General features: G+C 42.2%; 2 protein-coding genes across 3 annotated transcripts in view; one reads left to right on the top strand and one right to left on the bottom strand.

Annotated features, from left to right (window-relative positions):
• The window catches only part of COL26A1 (collagen type XXVI alpha 1 chain), a 196484-nt gene extending 195661 nt beyond the window's left edge, over window positions 1-823 (bottom strand). The window contains exon 1 of the mRNA XM_075112786.1: window positions 605-823. The gene's annotated coding sequence lies outside the window, so the exon portion shown is untranslated. The remainder of the gene's footprint in view (window positions 1-604) is intronic.
• A 212-nt stretch (window positions 824-1035) lies between these two features.
• On the top strand, window positions 1036-4687 carry IFT22 (intraflagellar transport 22). Of its 2 annotated transcripts, XM_075112790.1 has the most exons (6): window positions 1036-1144; window positions 1472-1551; window positions 1682-1771; window positions 2439-2641; window positions 2722-2806; window positions 3577-4687. In XM_075112790.1, exons 1-6 carry the CDS (start codon window positions 1106-1108, stop codon window positions 3629-3631), a joined length of 552 nt encoding a protein of 183 aa, XP_074968891.1. In that variant the 5' UTR covers window positions 1036-1105; the 3' UTR covers window positions 3632-4687. The 2 variants fall into 2 exon arrangements, with proteins under 2 accessions (XP_074968891.1, XP_074968889.1); XM_075112788.1 differs by lacking the exon at window positions 2722-2806.
• The last annotated feature ends 11872 nt before the right edge of the window (window positions 4688-16559 follow it).

Below are 16559 nucleotides of genomic sequence, written 5' to 3' on the forward strand. Positions count from 1 at the left end.
AAATACACATCCAGCCTGCTACAGCAGAATCAAATTTAGTGCTAGGTGCAACTACTGTTTTTTCATTGTCTTTGTCCCACCAACATGAAAACAAAGGGGGTTCCAAAGTTTACAATGCTCTGTGAATGGTGTGATGCCACTGCCACATTGAGCCATCCTAAACTATCCAGATGTAAGGAGTGAAACAGCAAATAAGTCTATAGTGTGGTAGAAAAGGCTCTACCCCCTCAGTGAGGGCAGAGCGATTCTGGTTCACATTTATTAGTAGTACTAGTAATAAACATTTACATTATGGTAGCGCCTAGAGGCTCTATTTGAAAGCTTGTCTAAAACTGCTATTGTACCTGGGCACTAAACAACTCTGAAGCAGCGCATCTGTCTGCCAGATGTTTTTTTCTTAGAAGCTACAATTTAAAAAAAAAACCTCTTGCTTCCCCTAACAAGCCTTAATAAGAACCTTCAAGAGCTTGCTTCATTGCCCATTCCAGGAGAATCTGCAGTTAAAATTGCAACGGAGCTTCAGGCAAGGACAGCGCTTCGGAAGCGAGTGAGGGACCCCAGGGCAGTACATGAGCATTGCGTGATGTTTCATTGTGTTTAGTACCTGTTGGCCTGACTCCTGCTTTCCGGCCGACAGAGCGGCCCAGGGGACACCTCTCCCCGGCCCGGTGCGGGCAGACGGACCCGCTGCCCGGCCCGCCCGACGGACACGACAGCCGGGGGTCCCTCAGGGCGTAGCGGTTGGGGGTTTTAAGGCCGTAGGGGCGCAGCAAACCCCGCTGCGGGTGGCGTGCGGAAAGCCTCGGCCGGCGCAGGACCCCAGCCCGCCTCTGCCGCCCCGCCAGGAGGAGCCCGGGGCAAACCCGCCCCCTACGGCCGAGGGGTCGCGCCCGCCCCCGCGCTACGGGCCCCGCAGCCTGTGAGGAGCGGAGGGACGGCCGCGGCATGGCGCGGCGCGGCGCTACCTCACGGCGCCCCCCCCACGTGACGGCGGCATCGCCAATCGCAGCGCGCCTTCCCCCGCTCTCCCCGCCTCCCCGCGCGGGCAGCGCGGCCGCGTTGCTGAGCAACGGGCGGGCGCGAGGGAGGCGCTGCTCGTCCCGCCATGTTGAGGGCGAAGGTGCTGCTGGTGGGGCCGCGCCAGGTGAGGGGGCCGGCCCGCGGGGGGCTGCCCCGCCGCCGCCCCGGCCCTCCGCCGCCCTCCCCGAGGCCCTTGCCTGTCCCCCGAGGGCCGCGGACCCTGCGGCCTGCCCTCGGCGGGGCCCGCCGTGGCGTGCTGGGGGCATCGCCACGCAGAGGGTGCGGCTGTGGAGGGTCTCTGGGGCGGGAGGGAGGAGGGGGCAGACCTGCGTGCACAGCGGGCTTCGCTGGAGGGAGAGCGGGTGCTCGGGTAAACAGCGCGCTCTGCTCTGCCTTCTGGCCGTGGCATGCTCAATTCCTATGGGTGACGTTCACTCCTGCTTTCTGCCAGGCTGGAAAATCGGTGTTGGCAAACTTTGTTTCGGAGAGCATCGAAGGGATTGGCAGCTACAACCCGACACAGGGTGTAAGGTGAGCAAAACCTGGTGGTGTGCTGACTGAACCAACTCCCTGACAACTGCCGGCCGCTCAGAAAGTCCTACTCTCTGGTTGCGGTGGTGTGTAGAATGGTATCGCATTTTATATCCGCTCATTTTCACAGGATCCTAGAGTATGAGAACCCGAACTTGAACGGTAACACCAAGGGAGCTGTGTGTCGATTTGAGTTGTGGGATTGCAGTGGTGATCAAAAGTAAGCCAGCATCCTTGTTACTTCCTCCAGGCTACTTAATTCATAACAGTTATGTTTACACAAAGTAATACTTAAGGCCTAAAACTTTTTCAGATGAGGAGTATTCCTGCCTCTTTACCCCATTATATTTTTTTATATTTTCTGCTATAAAGCATCTTATATGAGGTACTCTCTGTGCCGTGATCCCAGCTGGCACTGAACTTTGTTTTGGATAAGGACTAAGTATAACAGTGAAGCCCGTAGCTCCTAGAATGAAGCTACAGGAGACAGGCCCACTCTGTAACTGCCTTTATCTCCTTGAAGTCATTATGTGAGTGGACGTCAAACACTATATATATGTGATTTAGGCTTTAATTTCCAAAAGATACAGTTGAGAACTGGACAGAACCATTTTTAGGGAAAAAGTTTAAACATACATTTGACCAAATACTTTGTACTTTGTACACTTTGTACAAATTGTCAGCAATCATGGGACCAACTAACATAATAGGTAAGTCAAAATATCTGGAATATGAGAGATCACTGTCAAGATTACTGATGTTGTAATAAAGAAAAAATACAGAAATGTGCTCTTGAGGAGGGAAAAAGGAAATTTCAGGAAGATTGAGTGCCTGTTTCTGTTTTCCAGCTATCAATCTTACCATTTCCCATGCACCTGTTTTTCAAGGTTTGAAACATGCTGGCCAGCTCTGCTGAAGGACTCTCATGGCGTAATAATAATCTTCAATCCTGAGCTGCCCAGTCACCTGAAAGAAATTGAAATGTGGTACTCCTGTTTCGTGCAGCAGCAGCCACTGCTTGATAGCCAGTGCCTCCTAGTTGCACATCACAAGCCAGGCAGTGCGGGGGACACAGAAAATCTGTCCTTGGGTAAGAAGATGGAAACCTTGATCTCTTAACTCAGAGGTTGTATTGATATATTTGTCTTTAAAATTGTTCATACCTTACAGCTTGCCTTTTTCATTTAAACCTGCCAAAAACTACTAGAGTGCTTTGCAAAAACAGAAATAATGAATTTCAAAGTTCATCTAGAAGGTGAGCAATATTTCTGTTTCACAAAAGTGAAAGTAAAGGCAAGAAAAGTTTGACTTCTCTTGGGTCCCACAGTGAGTATGTAGCTGAGTCAGGAATTAGAACTCCTGATGTCTGTAGCCATATGTCGTCATCTCTAGTCGTCTGTTTCTTACACTGAATTGTATCTTTTATTAACTGACATGTTTGAGGCCATTTAAGCCGGAATTTATCAATCAAAAGAATAGAAGCCCTTTGAAATAAACATCTAATGATCTTCCTCTTAAAAGCAGTAATAGGTACTTTACATACTGCAAAATTATTTATGGCTGTTTATACAAATGAGAACGTGGACTCCCTCTGGGCAACCTGTTCCAGTGTTCAAACAAATACATATTTATTATAATTAGTTATTAATATATTAATACATATTTAATATAACAATATAGCTCCATAATTTTTTAGTAATCAGAGAATGTCATAGTACTTCAATAGTAAAATCGCAATGCAGTGCTGAATTGTTTGATTCTGCCTAACTCAATGTGAGACCAAAGCCAGTACTTTAAGCTTTAATAACATTTGAAGAATTAAATCTCTCGACAAGTTGTACTAGTTTGTAACACTAACAAGCTACAGTGCATTTCTTCTTTACATGTTACCTGTTATCCTGGGTATCAAAGATTGGATACTACTGAATTCCAGCTAACTTCAGCATGAGCTGACCCATGAGTTTGATTGTGACTATTTCTTTTATAAAAGCAGTATACCTAATTATTTTTTATTTACCTTCAAAGCCTACCCGCTGAACAAGCTGAAACTAATACATTCCAACTTAGAAGAAGATCCTGAAGATGTTCGAATGGAATTTATGAAATACTTCAGAAGCATTATCACTTTAATAAATGAGAGCAGAGAGAGGGAAGAAATGTCAATTATCTCCTAACATTAAAAGAAATATTGAACAGGGAAGAAAAAGGATTGTTTTCACTTTGTAAGCACTTTGTGCACTTTGCCTGTGCAGAGGTCCTCGCAATGAGAATTTGCCAGCCTATAAACACTTAAGAGAAAATAATGCACAGTTCATGACTTAACCAGGAAAAAACAAGTGCTGACATCAGATGAACTGTGGTGCCAGAGAGATGGCTGCACATCCAGGAATTTGGGTAACTTCTGCTGCACTTTGGTTTCATGTGGCATCAGAGGTACAGGAAAGTATTGTTTAATATGTTAGTGTGGACCAGAAGATAAAGGTATCTGTTGTCCCTTCACTTCAGAATCTGTTCTTGTAGAGGTGCTAAGAGAAGAAAGCCTGACAGAACATAAGATTTGTGGAGTTCTGTTGAAGCATCTGAGTAAAGTGCTCATGCTAGCTGTGTGTTCCTGGAGAAGTTATGCTTTTGGAAGTCAGTACAAATTGATTAGAACAGAGATCTGAGAAGTAGTTGTGGAGTGGAATCCACATTTTTATGTTCCAAGTTCTTATCTTTCTGTCCAGCATCTGAAGATAGCACATTTCGTAGCTATTTCCTTGGCACGACAGAGTAGGTCACGGTCTTTCTCAGGACTAGGTTTTTCTTCTATTCCAACAAAATAAATGTGTTGTTGGGGGCAATGTTTAGGTCTCTCTGGGAGGAAAACAATTGAAGTCTCAGTGTAGTGCAATACTTTGACCTATGTCGGGAACCCCAATAGAGGGAAAAAAAGTTCTGCATTCTCCAGAGGAGGAAAAGCTGTTTCCAAACTTGTATTACTGTTCCCTGTAGCACAAAGTTAAGTGGTTTCATAGATAATTTACTTTCTGATTTGTTTGGTTTGCACTCATCCCTGTTCTTAGTGTGTTTTGCTGTGGCAGACATTTTTTTGTAACATGCAGTACTAAAGCAATAAAAATGTTTTAAAAATGCAGCCTTTTTGTTCTCAAAGGGAAAGTTTATTATGGTTTTGTGGAACTCTTATCAACTTGCCTAATTTTTAGTAAGGAAAACAGTGATAAATTTGTAGTACATTTCACACTAATTAGCTCCAACAAGAGACATTTACAAAAACTTGTCACTGACCCAAATGAAAAACAGAAGCATGCATCCATACTGACACGCACTTCTTTTTTTCAGTAGATAATTTAAAGAAGAGAGGGGCTGGGAGCTGGAACTGCAGAAGTCCTTGCAAAGCATCCCACTTCACCTTGTACTGCAGCTCACCTTGTGAAGTATGAAATCAATGGCTTGTCAGAACTATGTCTGACCCACAGTGCTAAATTTTACAGCTTTTGTTTCATTGCATATTCATGCCATGCAGCTATATTTGAGCTGCAGCTGCTTCACAAGTGTATCTGTTAGAACAGCCTTGTCCCCTCACCAACATTGCCTTCTAGTAAACACCCCTTACAGAAAGTACTTGATCAAGAAGTACTTGATCTATTTTAGTTCAAGCCAACAGGAGTGAGCTTCTTGGGTTTTTCAGTCATCTAGGTTAATGAGACTACTATTTTTCCTATTTTCATAGTTCAGCCTCTTCTGAGTAGCCTGTCCTTGTGCAAATATTATGTTTTCCAAGATGACAAGAAGAGACGCCTCAAAAATCTACTGAGTTGTTTACACATCTTTCTCCTGGCCTTCAAACAGTGTGCAATCGGGGCTTTCTCCAGGGTTTTCTCTGGCAAGCTTCAGTGAGAGCCGAGTGCGGTCAGGGCGTGGTGCACTGGCACAGGCTGCTCTTAGCAGTGGTGCAGGTCTTGTTCTGGCCTCCTCAAAATGCCCACAGGGCTCAAGTCAAAAAATTGGCCCTCCCTTCCTTTTGTCAGTCCCCTTCCATGGGATTCACTGTAGTGGTGTAACGATGGGCTGTAGCAGCTCAGAATAAGTTACTTTCATTGTTGTTTTCAGGTAAGAGAAGATTTTTTTCAATTATTTTCATACACTGCTTGAAACACTCCTACATCATCATGCTCAAAATCAGCAAACACATTGCTAGAGTCTGAAAGCTGCTTCATCCCAGCTCTGCTTTGTACTTCCCTAGGTATTATTCTCTGATTATTAAGCCCTCTTTATTTAAAACAAAGGCATGTGAGGTGAAAGATTAAAAGGAGATAGAACAGTTCCAAGTTGTAAAACTAATGGCTACAAGTAACACAACAAAGCACACTGAGCGAGGCTCCTATTCTGCCGTTAAAGCTAAAGGCTGCACTTCGTTCTGCGAGGAAAAGAGGGGGATACAGAAAGAAAAAATCAGTGAGAGGAAGGACACCAGGAAAGAAAAAAGCAAATAAGCAGCAAGAGATGAAAAGGAAAGGTTGGAGGCGAATAGTGGAGGCTGGCATTTCAACATCTACGTTTTATTTATATGACTTGTGAAACAATCAGGCTTTATATGTTTGCAATCAGTATCATAGGGTGGTCTGTTGGAGGCAGTTATTGGAAAATTCACAGTCTAACTAGAGAACAAGTTTTTTACATGCTGCCTTAGATTATTTTTCCCTTGTTGCCAGCTGTGTGGTGCTGGAGCCAATTTTTAAAATATACTGCCTTAATAAATTCAGGTTTTCCCAACAGCAACATTGTGACACGCACTGGTAAAGACTGGTGTGAAACCCACCAAGTATTTTATTTGGAATGTAAAGCAGTGTTTGGGTGATTCCAGGGTTGAAAAGTCAATGAACTCTCCTATTCACCACCTTGCTTCATATAAAACATTAATCATGATGTTCCTTTAAACTAAAAAAAGCATGTAAATTACAGGTATCTGTATACTGCAACACATTGTTCATTAGAGAAGAAATATACTGGTAGACAGAACCAAAGACAGATCCCTAGATTTGACTTTATATCATCTAGAAAGGTCATAATATATAATAAATGTGGAACATCATTCACAAAATCTGGCCAAGAGATTAATTTCTATGAGTGCTGAAAAACAGAGTAAATGCATAGACCCATGCAAAATTAATCCTTAGTATTGGAGAAGATACAGAGAAAGTATTTATTCAGAAGTATAATTTATTAATGATTTGTGAAACAGGTCAACAGCGACACCCAGTTAGAAGAGGGGTACGGGAATGCCAGATGAGCATGTTATGTCTCTGTCTCTGCCCTTTACAGCCGGCCTTTCCTGTGCTATCAGCAAGTCTGCAGAGCTTCAAACACCACCACACCACGGTGCTGCTCAGACTGGGGGCATGCAGACCTGTTTGTTGAAGTGATGTGGTTAGTAGGTGACTGTTCTATGGTTCTGCTTGCGAGAGCAAAGAATTGCCCAGACAAGTGTAAAGGAAACTGGGAACATGAGGCAATCGGCCACAAGTTACACAGAAGTCAGTTGGCAAGCCACAGGTTTAACTAGGAGGAGGAACAATTTAGGAGCAGAAGATAACAGCAAATTTTCAGCAAAAGCACTCTATTCACACTGAAGACCCTACCTCCATGCTTGGAAGTTTGGAAAGGCTTATTGGATGACCATCCCAAGAGTGGAAGGGAAGGCAGACAACCAGTGAAGTCTGCCAATTCCTCCAAATGAACATAGCCTTCTCTAGGAGGTCTCAGTCCCTTAGAGTGAACAGTTCATGTCCCCTTCTCATTCTGTCAGCAGCCAAGAACCCCCAGACTCCTGCTTTGTATGAACTGTGCACGAATTGGAAGTCTCCGAGTTCCCTGTCCCTTTCTGTGGTTCCTTGTCCATACTGGAATTCAGAGACTATTTGTTCCAGTGGCCTCTGTGACCACCTGAATTGTCATGGTTAGGGGAACTGGGGCTAGAATCAGGGACATAGAACATTTAAAATATTAATTAGTTCAAATACATTCAGCCTTTACAGTGCAGAATCCAAAGATTCTAGGATACGCCAACTGCTCAGTGAGAACAAAACCGGTTACTTAAACAGAAGTTTTTCAGGTACAAAATAATGATTTTGTGACTTGGCACCGGGTATTGATAATCCAGACAGCTTACATCACTATATTTCTGATGTACAGAAATTATTTTCAAAGATTTATTGCTGTATAGCTCCAAAAAGCTTTATAGCTATAGGTGAGGTGTACTCAAGTTCACTCACACTCATCTCCCACAAAAGCTGTTGGTACGTCATTGCTTTGGTCAGTTGACTCATCCGGACAAAGAGTCAGCATGGAAATTTGATAGGGAGCAGTTGGAAACAGAAGAACTCTGCCGGGCTAGAAATGCAGAATCTTAAGATTTCAGGGTCATATATAGAAATTTAATGACTGTGGCTATCTTGCAGACTGGTGATTTAAGACATTTAAGCTCTTCAATTATAAAATAGAGATTGCTCAGGTTACCCCTTACAAGCTGTTTTCTGCACACACAGAACATTATGAAGCCAATAACTACTTGTGATGTTGAAAACAGTTACAAGCACTGCAATCCAGATGTGTGGCTTCCAGGGTAAAAATCATACTTGTTTACAACCAAACTTTGGGAGTAGCAGCAAAGCCGAATGAAATACATTTGGACCTTACCAAAAAAATGTGGCTTTCCTTTCAAGTCATATATTTTGAAGGCCGGGCCTTTGGTCTCAGTTGCTCTCAGCAGTATTGTTCTAATGGACACAATAGACATAAGAAACCCTGTGTTCCTATTTCTATTATTGAACTGCCAAGTGACTACGAGGAAGTCACGTAGGCCACCACATTTAAGAGTGTCCATCTATGCTGTGTTTTTGCATGCTCAGTTTAAAATATGTAGGGTGCCGATTTGCAGAGACTTTAGTAAGCAACTTCTAGAAGGTATCCAGGACCTCTTGAAAATCAGATCCTAAACTACTCAACTTCTCAACAGGAATACCTTGCTCTGGAGGCCACTTGTGAGTATCTCCTCAGATCACTTCCCCAGAAGTCTTCACTGGTGGAATACTTCAGTGGTACAGCAAAGATTCCCCAACAGATCAGTTTACCTTGTTGAGAAGTTGCCTTTCCCAAGATGCTAGAAACACTCTAACAGTAGCTTACATAGCTTTACTCAGCGCTCTCCATGCACATGCAGACACTATTGCACTTGTGAATAACAGATACCGTATGCTACTACTCCAAGCACTTCAGGGGGTTAATTCACATGCACAAAGCAGGCCTGCTGTCAGTTAAGGTGCATCTTTTTGCATTGATCCATCTTATGTTATTTACTTAGGACAAGATTCCCCCGTGAGTGACTGAGGTTACGTAACTAGATACCTCTTAAAGATGCCTCCTTAGAATTTGCTGAGAATTCATCCTCAGAAAATCAGTCCTTCTCACATACAACAGTATCTGGAAACCTCTTACCTCTTGTTGTAATCACCAGTCTGTTGGAACTGGCTTTGTGCAAATGGTGTACAGGTTTGGCCACCCATGCTCCAAAAGCTACACTGAGTCCGAAAAGGGCCTCCTGAGTGGCTGAAGAAGAAATAAATAATTTTATGAGAAGTGTTTGGTTTTTTCACTCTAGCAACACAGGGAGAGAGGACACATGCTTGATTTCTGCAAATGTATCACAAAGAAGTATTTACCTGGACATAAGATAACAGGGCAATCATCAGGGCAGGGATGCTGTTGCTAAAAGGCTGGACCATTCTAAGTTACACAAACCTAAATATAAAGCACTCTCTTATCATCTGCTCCTTTTGCTTATTCTTTGTCTCTCCCCTCCCCCCGGAACTGGAGGAGTAAATAATTTGACCTTGAATACAAGGTGACCTTATATTTAAGCTCTTTTTTAAGCCCTGAAAGAGACAAAAAAAAAGCAGGAGAAATCTAATGTTCAGGCTTACATTCTACTTGTGTATAGTCTATACTAAAAGACAGCTTTGGCACAATAATATATGTGAACAAACTAGTCATTGATAACCCTAGTCTGGAAATTGAGGAAGGTTTCTAACAGAGTGGGAAAAACCCACCTGGTTTCAGAATAGTGCTTAATTAATAGATTGTGATAGAGTGTCACTGGACTTGGTCCTTCTAGTCCCCCTCTTAAGAAAACAAGAGGCTTATTCCTTTTTTATTCATGCAGGTATTTTTTGTTTATGTAGGTATTTTCTACAGAGGTGACAGTGAACCAGAACATCAGCTCCAAACTTCCTTGAACTTTGAGAAGCTTGGATTCTGATTCATACTCTCCAGCTAGAGATCAGCTGAAGACAGAGGCTGTATTTATACATATGCAGAGGAAGTAAAGCTAGTTTGTCAATTCAGAAGAAAGGTAACGCAAATTTTCTCACATAAGTCTCACTTCAGAGAGTACTGTCTGAGGATGGGCACTGGGTTTTGCTTGCATAACCCTCAGACAGGAATAAAAAAAAAAAGCCATATGTTTTGCTGAGTTCCATTGACTCTTCCTCCCTTTGTAAGGAAATGAAAGCCTATTTCTCTACTAGTTCCCTGAAATCTATCTGAATCCTGGTAACATGTCTCTGAGAATTTGCTCAGAGGGAATAACAGACAAGGGTACACCCTCCATTGCTATGTTACTGTTCCATGAGTTCCAGACAAAAGCATTTATTGTGGTTTGGCAGAAACCATCTATTCCTAAAACCCTGGGACTGCATTGTTCTTTACTTGTCAAAAGTTGATTTAGTACCTACAGGCACAGATCATAGGATTCATCTTTTTAGGAAGGATCTTCAGGCTTTCTGGACCGTTGGGGTCACCTCTCACAGCCAGAAAGACCACTTGGAGGAGTCACACCGAAGTTGACTGTGAAGACCAGGCCTTCAAAGAAGCAAAAGGTCTGCCCTGCAATGACTATTCCAGGATTTTTATTCTGACCTAGGTTAAATGGTAATACTCCAGAAACTGAGCAACCAACTGCCAGGCCCATAATAATAACTCTGAATCATTAAATAAAGATACATCTTAGAGAAAAACATTGTTAAGGCCCCAAAATGGTTTTGCTGTGTTTGGAATTCTAATAATGGTAGGCAGGTTTGACTGGAACTCCTATTGATACAAAGATCTTGCGATCCTATCTGTAGCTAAGATAATGACCCTGGGACCTAAACAAAGCTATTAGGAGGCCCTTCTTCTGCTCAGAATGGGGTATCTTTATTTTTAAAGCAGATCATTAAAAGTAATATCTAATGAAAACTCCATCTGTTTTCCATTGAGCATTTACTTGGCTTTTTTTGCCTTTTTTTCCCTAAGGTTGCATGAAGCTTTGCAGCACACAGTGCTGACACCTTCACAACGTAACAGGACAAGCCAACCCTTGATGTAGTTGCTTTGTCCAGGGAAGTTAAAACTTGGGTATATCTGGATCTGTTAACATAGAGCTGAACTTTTGGACCTTTAATTTTTTTCATATCCAGGAACTAGAGAGACATGCACAAATATGGTTGTGGTATAATAAAGCTTAGGTCACACAGACCCACGCAGATCTGAGTCTGCAGATCACAAAGGGTATTTTACAAAGCATTAGCAATAAAAGCTAAAACTTGCCACTCTGTGCTCTCTTCTCTACTCAGCTAAATGAGAATTTCTGTGTCCTGTTAAGACACAGGATCTATGACACAAAGTTGGGCAGTTGTGATCCCTCCAGACACTCCTACAGTTTCTATAACATGAACCCACAGAAGCCAGAGACACATGCAGTTTCCATTACGAAGTAATTCATTTGCCAGTCCCAGAAAAACCTAGTGGTATTAGATAAACAAACATTTTATGCTAAGTGCTGTTGAAGCCCAGTTTCCACCAGACTTGTGTCTTAAGGATTTATCCAAGTGTAGATATTCTATCCTCTTAGAAGGATCTTCCTCCCTTACTCTCTATACAGACATGGCTACCTATAGTAACAAATTTTTTAGCAATTTCATAACTTTGAGACTTCTCTCATTCATCAGATGTGGTTGAAAATGGTCAGTGGCTTAAGAAAGCACAGGTGAGATAAACAAGCTGACACACAGGTAGATTGTGTACTCTTAAACAGCCAGGCTAACAATCAAAGTTAAGCATGAAGGTGAAATAACATGACAAAGAGGTCACTAACAGCACTTGCGTGGTGAGCAGGAATGTGTGTGTGCTTCTGTTCTGGTGATATGAGCATATGCTACGTGGCTGTGGATTGCTCTTTGTTACATCATTTGTTAAAGTTTAATATTAAAAACAAAAGAAAGTCGGGACATTCATCCCGAACCATTTGCAGTTCCTATTAGACCCCCGAGACTCCATCTGATTTCCTTTTTCTTTTACACCCAGACACCACTGGCCAACATCCACCATCCTGCCAGTTAACAAAGACTTGGAAGGCTTTGGCACAAGTTCCAGGCTGTGTCTGGCTTCCTTTTGTTAGTCCTGAAAGAGGCCAGAAAACAGGAAAGATCCCTCCCAGTCTTAATCTGCCAGGCACAGGGGAGATTCCTGCATGATGGCTGCCTGCTACACACACCCTTGCAGACCCCTGGGACAGGGTGAGGCTCAGAGGAGGATGGGGACCAGTGTGGAAGATGATGAGTTTAGGCAGATTCCACTCCAGTTATCTTTGGCTGCCGATATGTTTCCTTAGGGACCAGGATGAGCATGGTTGAGAAATCACTCACATCTAAAGAATCTGAAGGCAGGCCTCTGCATCCAGTGTCCCAGCATGGCTGCTTAGCACTGACATGTGGGTCACTTCACAATACAGACACTGGTTCCAGCTGACAAGGTCTCCTAAGGGAAAAACTCCACAGCAAGAACAACCACAGTCCCAAAATTTGGGTTTAAAATTTCCATTGCCATCTTTTTGGGACCTTTCAGACATCCAACTCAGATTCAAGGGCTTAATCTGCCATTATCAAATACAATTAAGAAATCTGGCCACTTTGCAATAGAAGATGAATAAGCCCTGATCTCTAGCTCTTGTTCTGTATCCACATAATAGCTTCTCTTTACCCATAAACAGAAGCCACCTTTATCACTGGCACAAGTGAAGCTGAACACATCAAATTTTGTCTCATCTACTTCTTACCTTCCTGTCTCATCTACTTCTACCTCTTGAATTATTGCCCTCCCTCTTCATGCTTTTCATTTTTAAATTAGTTGTTCATTTACATTAAACAAACTACCTTGCAGAAGATTAAAAAGACAGTGAGAGAGACTTCTGGAGTTGTCTTGCTTACAGCACTGTTTTCAAGATGTAAGCAGAAAATGGGATAGGTGTAATTTTCCTTTACTCTTTGTAATTTAAAACATATCAAGAAGGTTTGAAAGAACCAGCTGTGATTTTAAAGCTTTTTTCTTAAATCTTGCCGATGTTTTGTAATAGCCATATAACCATTTCTTAATCTAGAGGAAGCAAAAGTTACATTTCCAATGTAAAAAATAAGCAAGGAGTTTGAATGGCTAGTAGGGTTTATCAATCTGAGAGATGATGATAAGGTTAATCAGATGTGTTATACGAGTAAAATGAATAAAATCAAGATGGACTTTTATTGTCACTGAGAAGGACATGAAAGAAAAGATAGCTTTGCTGAAGGCACAGAACCCTGACGCTTCACAGGAAACTCAAGGAAGCTTACAGTTTCCCAGGTCAGGCCCCAAGAAACCCCTGTCAAACCACATGAAGCCTTGATTGGATGTTATCAACATTTGAAAGATCAACATGGAAGGAACAGGGAAAGACTCCAGGCCTCTTATTTAGTACAAACAAGCTAAAATGGCTGTGATTTCCTCACTTTTTTTCCTCACTTTTTTAATGGTATCCTTGATTTTCATATGACCTCCTTAGGCTGTGCAACAGATCATCCTCCTATGTCAATGATCTGAGACTGCTGCCAACCTTCCTACCACCCTTCTCACTTGACCAGTTCCTCAAATTATCTATGACCCGCAGGAACTTTCTCTTTGCTTGATGTGACATATCATGAAAAATGCATGAAGAATTTGCTCTAAACAGCTGAAGCATGAGGGAAATAAGTGAAGGGCTGGCTATGAAGACTAACTCCTGCCTCCTTACTGGACTTGGTACAGCAGAGCATGTGCAGTCTCAGTTTAGTTAGATGGTGTAGAAAAGAACTAAGCAATGTAAGGGACATTCCTAGAACATGAACAAACATGCATAAACTGACCATGGAAATTAGAAGGTTTCTTCCTATCAAAAGAAGGAAATTCCAGAGCAAATGCCCAAGTAAAGTAGGAAACTGGGAGGATAGGAGAGATGACAAGGAGGAAAGAGCATATTTTTGAATAGCACAACCTGTTTATGAAAAACACTGGGAACTTGGCTCACTGCAGAAGCAGAAGACTGGACTCAGCAACCCAAAAGGTAATTTTCAGTTCTAGGTTTCCTTTCCCAACCAGAACTGGTGAGGTCTAATGCTAAAGGAAAAACAATATGTTCTTTCTCTGCACCTGCCTGTGCAAACGTATAAGCATGTAACCTCTTTCCCATGCTGAAACAAGGACAATAAAAAAAGAATGTAATCTCTTGTGTGGCCCATAACAAGTATAAGTTAATGATGCTTTAATATGCATTCAATGTGGCAAAAAAATTCCCATATTTCATACAGCTTTACAAATAAAGCATATCTTATATGATTGATCACAAATAGAATCAAGCAGGTAATATACAGGGACAAAATATTAAAAAATTGATTCTTACCTTTCGCTTTCGTAAGAAAATGAGACTTGTGTTAACGTTTGTTTACAAGAGTTGGCCCCAAATGCATTTGAAACTGGTTCATAATTCCCACTCAAATTTTATATACTTGAGATATTTAATTCCTGCAAGCTTTATGAAAGCAGATGGCCAAGGAAAGAAAACAGATTATTCATCCCTCATTGAAGAAACTGGCTAAAATGAACTCAGTCCCCATTAAACATCAGAGAATCCATGCCGAAACACAATCCAAGATATAAATCCATAGGAAAAAAGATTTCACTGTTTGCAGAACTACTTGTATTGAATGAGATCACAGAGAGATAACATCAGTATGACAGAATCTAATCACCACTCAAAAAACATTTTGGAAACAAGTCAGCAACCACATCTGCTTCAACAGAACCAGAGCCTCATGTGACAGGAAGCTTATTAGAGACCCTGTCTCTCATTATTTTGTTTTTGCTTATAAGTTCCCAGCATGAATAATCAATATTGCAAAATGAAGCAGTTTCTTTCACAGACCATCCAGAACACAGAAAGAAATTGGGCCAGACATTCCAGATCCTGAAGAAATTGGTGCCTGTGGAGCTATGGATTTCTACCAGCAAAACATCTGGCACAAAATATCATTAAACATGAGTAACTTGCTTCTCTTTCCTCTTACCATTGGTAAGAGGCAAGAGTAATTCCACTGAAGTTTGCTTGATGTATCGAGCCTGAAAACAAGACAAAAAATAAGAAAATCAGTCCTTTAAACACAGCAAGACATCTTAAAGGAATATAACTCAAAATGTCTTATTTTGTCAATAGCCTAAAACATTACATTGTGAGACATTTTTTTTCCTTGCTACATGTAAAAACAGTTGCTTCACCATATTCTAAATGCAGCTTAGGAATTCCTATTTGATGCTCTTTCCTGGCTTTGGTCATAGCTCCAGGAGTCAGAGCCTCTGCAGAGGTAAATTTGGGCAATTCACAACATCACTCATCTGAAAATCTGCCCAGGAGTGGAGCCAAGTGTCCTATGTCCCAGGAAGGGTAATGGGAGCATTGTGTGCTCAGCCTTTCTTAGCTGAAACACTTCCTAAAGTGAAAGGAGTTAATCTCAAACACCTCTAAATTGGGTGGTCCATATGCATCAGCCCTCAATTTGCCTCTGCTGTCTCAGTTATTGAAGTGAAAAACATGTGAGCCTGCCCTTCCTCACTGTGACCTGCAGTGGCATGGGATTTGGCACGCTGCGGCTGTGAATCTCTTAAGTACAGGCACTTCCATCTGTTGTATGGTATCAGTCATACAGCATGACAACAGCTCCCATTTCCCTTCTCGCTCTTCAACTCTGCAGGACTTTTTCTTGCACATAAAGCAGGACTGGCAGTGGGATCTTTCAGTGCCGAGCAGTGGGATACCACTCACTTCCCCTGGCAGGGAGGTCTTGCATGGATGTATCCACACCAGGTCCCTATGGGGACCAGAGACATTTTAGACAGACAAAAGCTCTCCAAGAGGGTTACACTCTGCAGACACATCAGGCAATATCTTCCCTAGGTCTCCAGATGACCACTCTTTCTTCTTTCTCCACCACCTTGAAGACAGATAAAAAGCCTTTCAGGGAGATCTTGAGTCAGCATTGCCATTTCAACCCCACAGATGCAAAAGTGATTTTTATACTCTTTCTGCTCAGCTAATTGCCAAGCCCCAACAAAGGGACTTTAATGGGTTGCACCAGGCAATAAACCATCCTCTATTGGCTCTAGAAACAGGGAAGCAAGAGAGGGAATGTAAAGCTGGAACAAAGCACAGACCCCGAGCAGGTCCAAATACTTGGAGAAACTGTTTTATCCAAAGATTTGATACCAGATGTTCTATTCAGACAACTTTAACAGAGCTCCATAGAACATCAAATGCTTCTTGTGTTTTCAGTATTCAAACCACTCCATCTGGGCTCTTCTGCCACAGGGCACGAACAAAACACTGCTTAATATTAATCAGTCAAAGAAGTGAGTTCTGCTCTGCAAGTCCAATATAAAAAGAGTAAAAGCAAACACACGCTAAGTTGTTCCTGGGAACGCTGAACACGACGGAGGAGCTGTCTTGGATTATGGCATTTCTAACTTATGCCAGCCCGAAGTCTGATTTTAGGGGGGATATATTAGTGATATGTTACTACAAATATTGAACTAAACTGGAGCACTCAGCATCTTTGATTAATAACTGTCCTGTT

The sequence above is a fragment of the Phalacrocorax aristotelis genome, chromosome 18 (assembly GCF_949628215.1).
Source record: "Phalacrocorax aristotelis chromosome 18, bGulAri2.1, whole genome shotgun sequence".
NCBI lineage: Eukaryota > Metazoa > Chordata > Aves > Suliformes > Phalacrocoracidae > Phalacrocorax > Phalacrocorax aristotelis.

Coding starts and splice junctions, on each gene's coding strand:
- IFT22 (XM_075112788.1), top strand. CDS start 1,106: ATGTTGAGGGCGAAGGTGCTGCTGGTGGGGCCGCGCCAG. Junction 1,552..1,681: donor AACCCGACACAGGGTGTAAG/GTGAGCAAAACC, acceptor TCATTTTCACAG/GATCCTAGAGTATGAGAACC. Junction 2,642..3,576: donor CACAGAAAATCTGTCCTTGG/GTAAGAAGATGG, acceptor TTACCTTCAAAG/CCTACCCGCTGAACAAGCTG.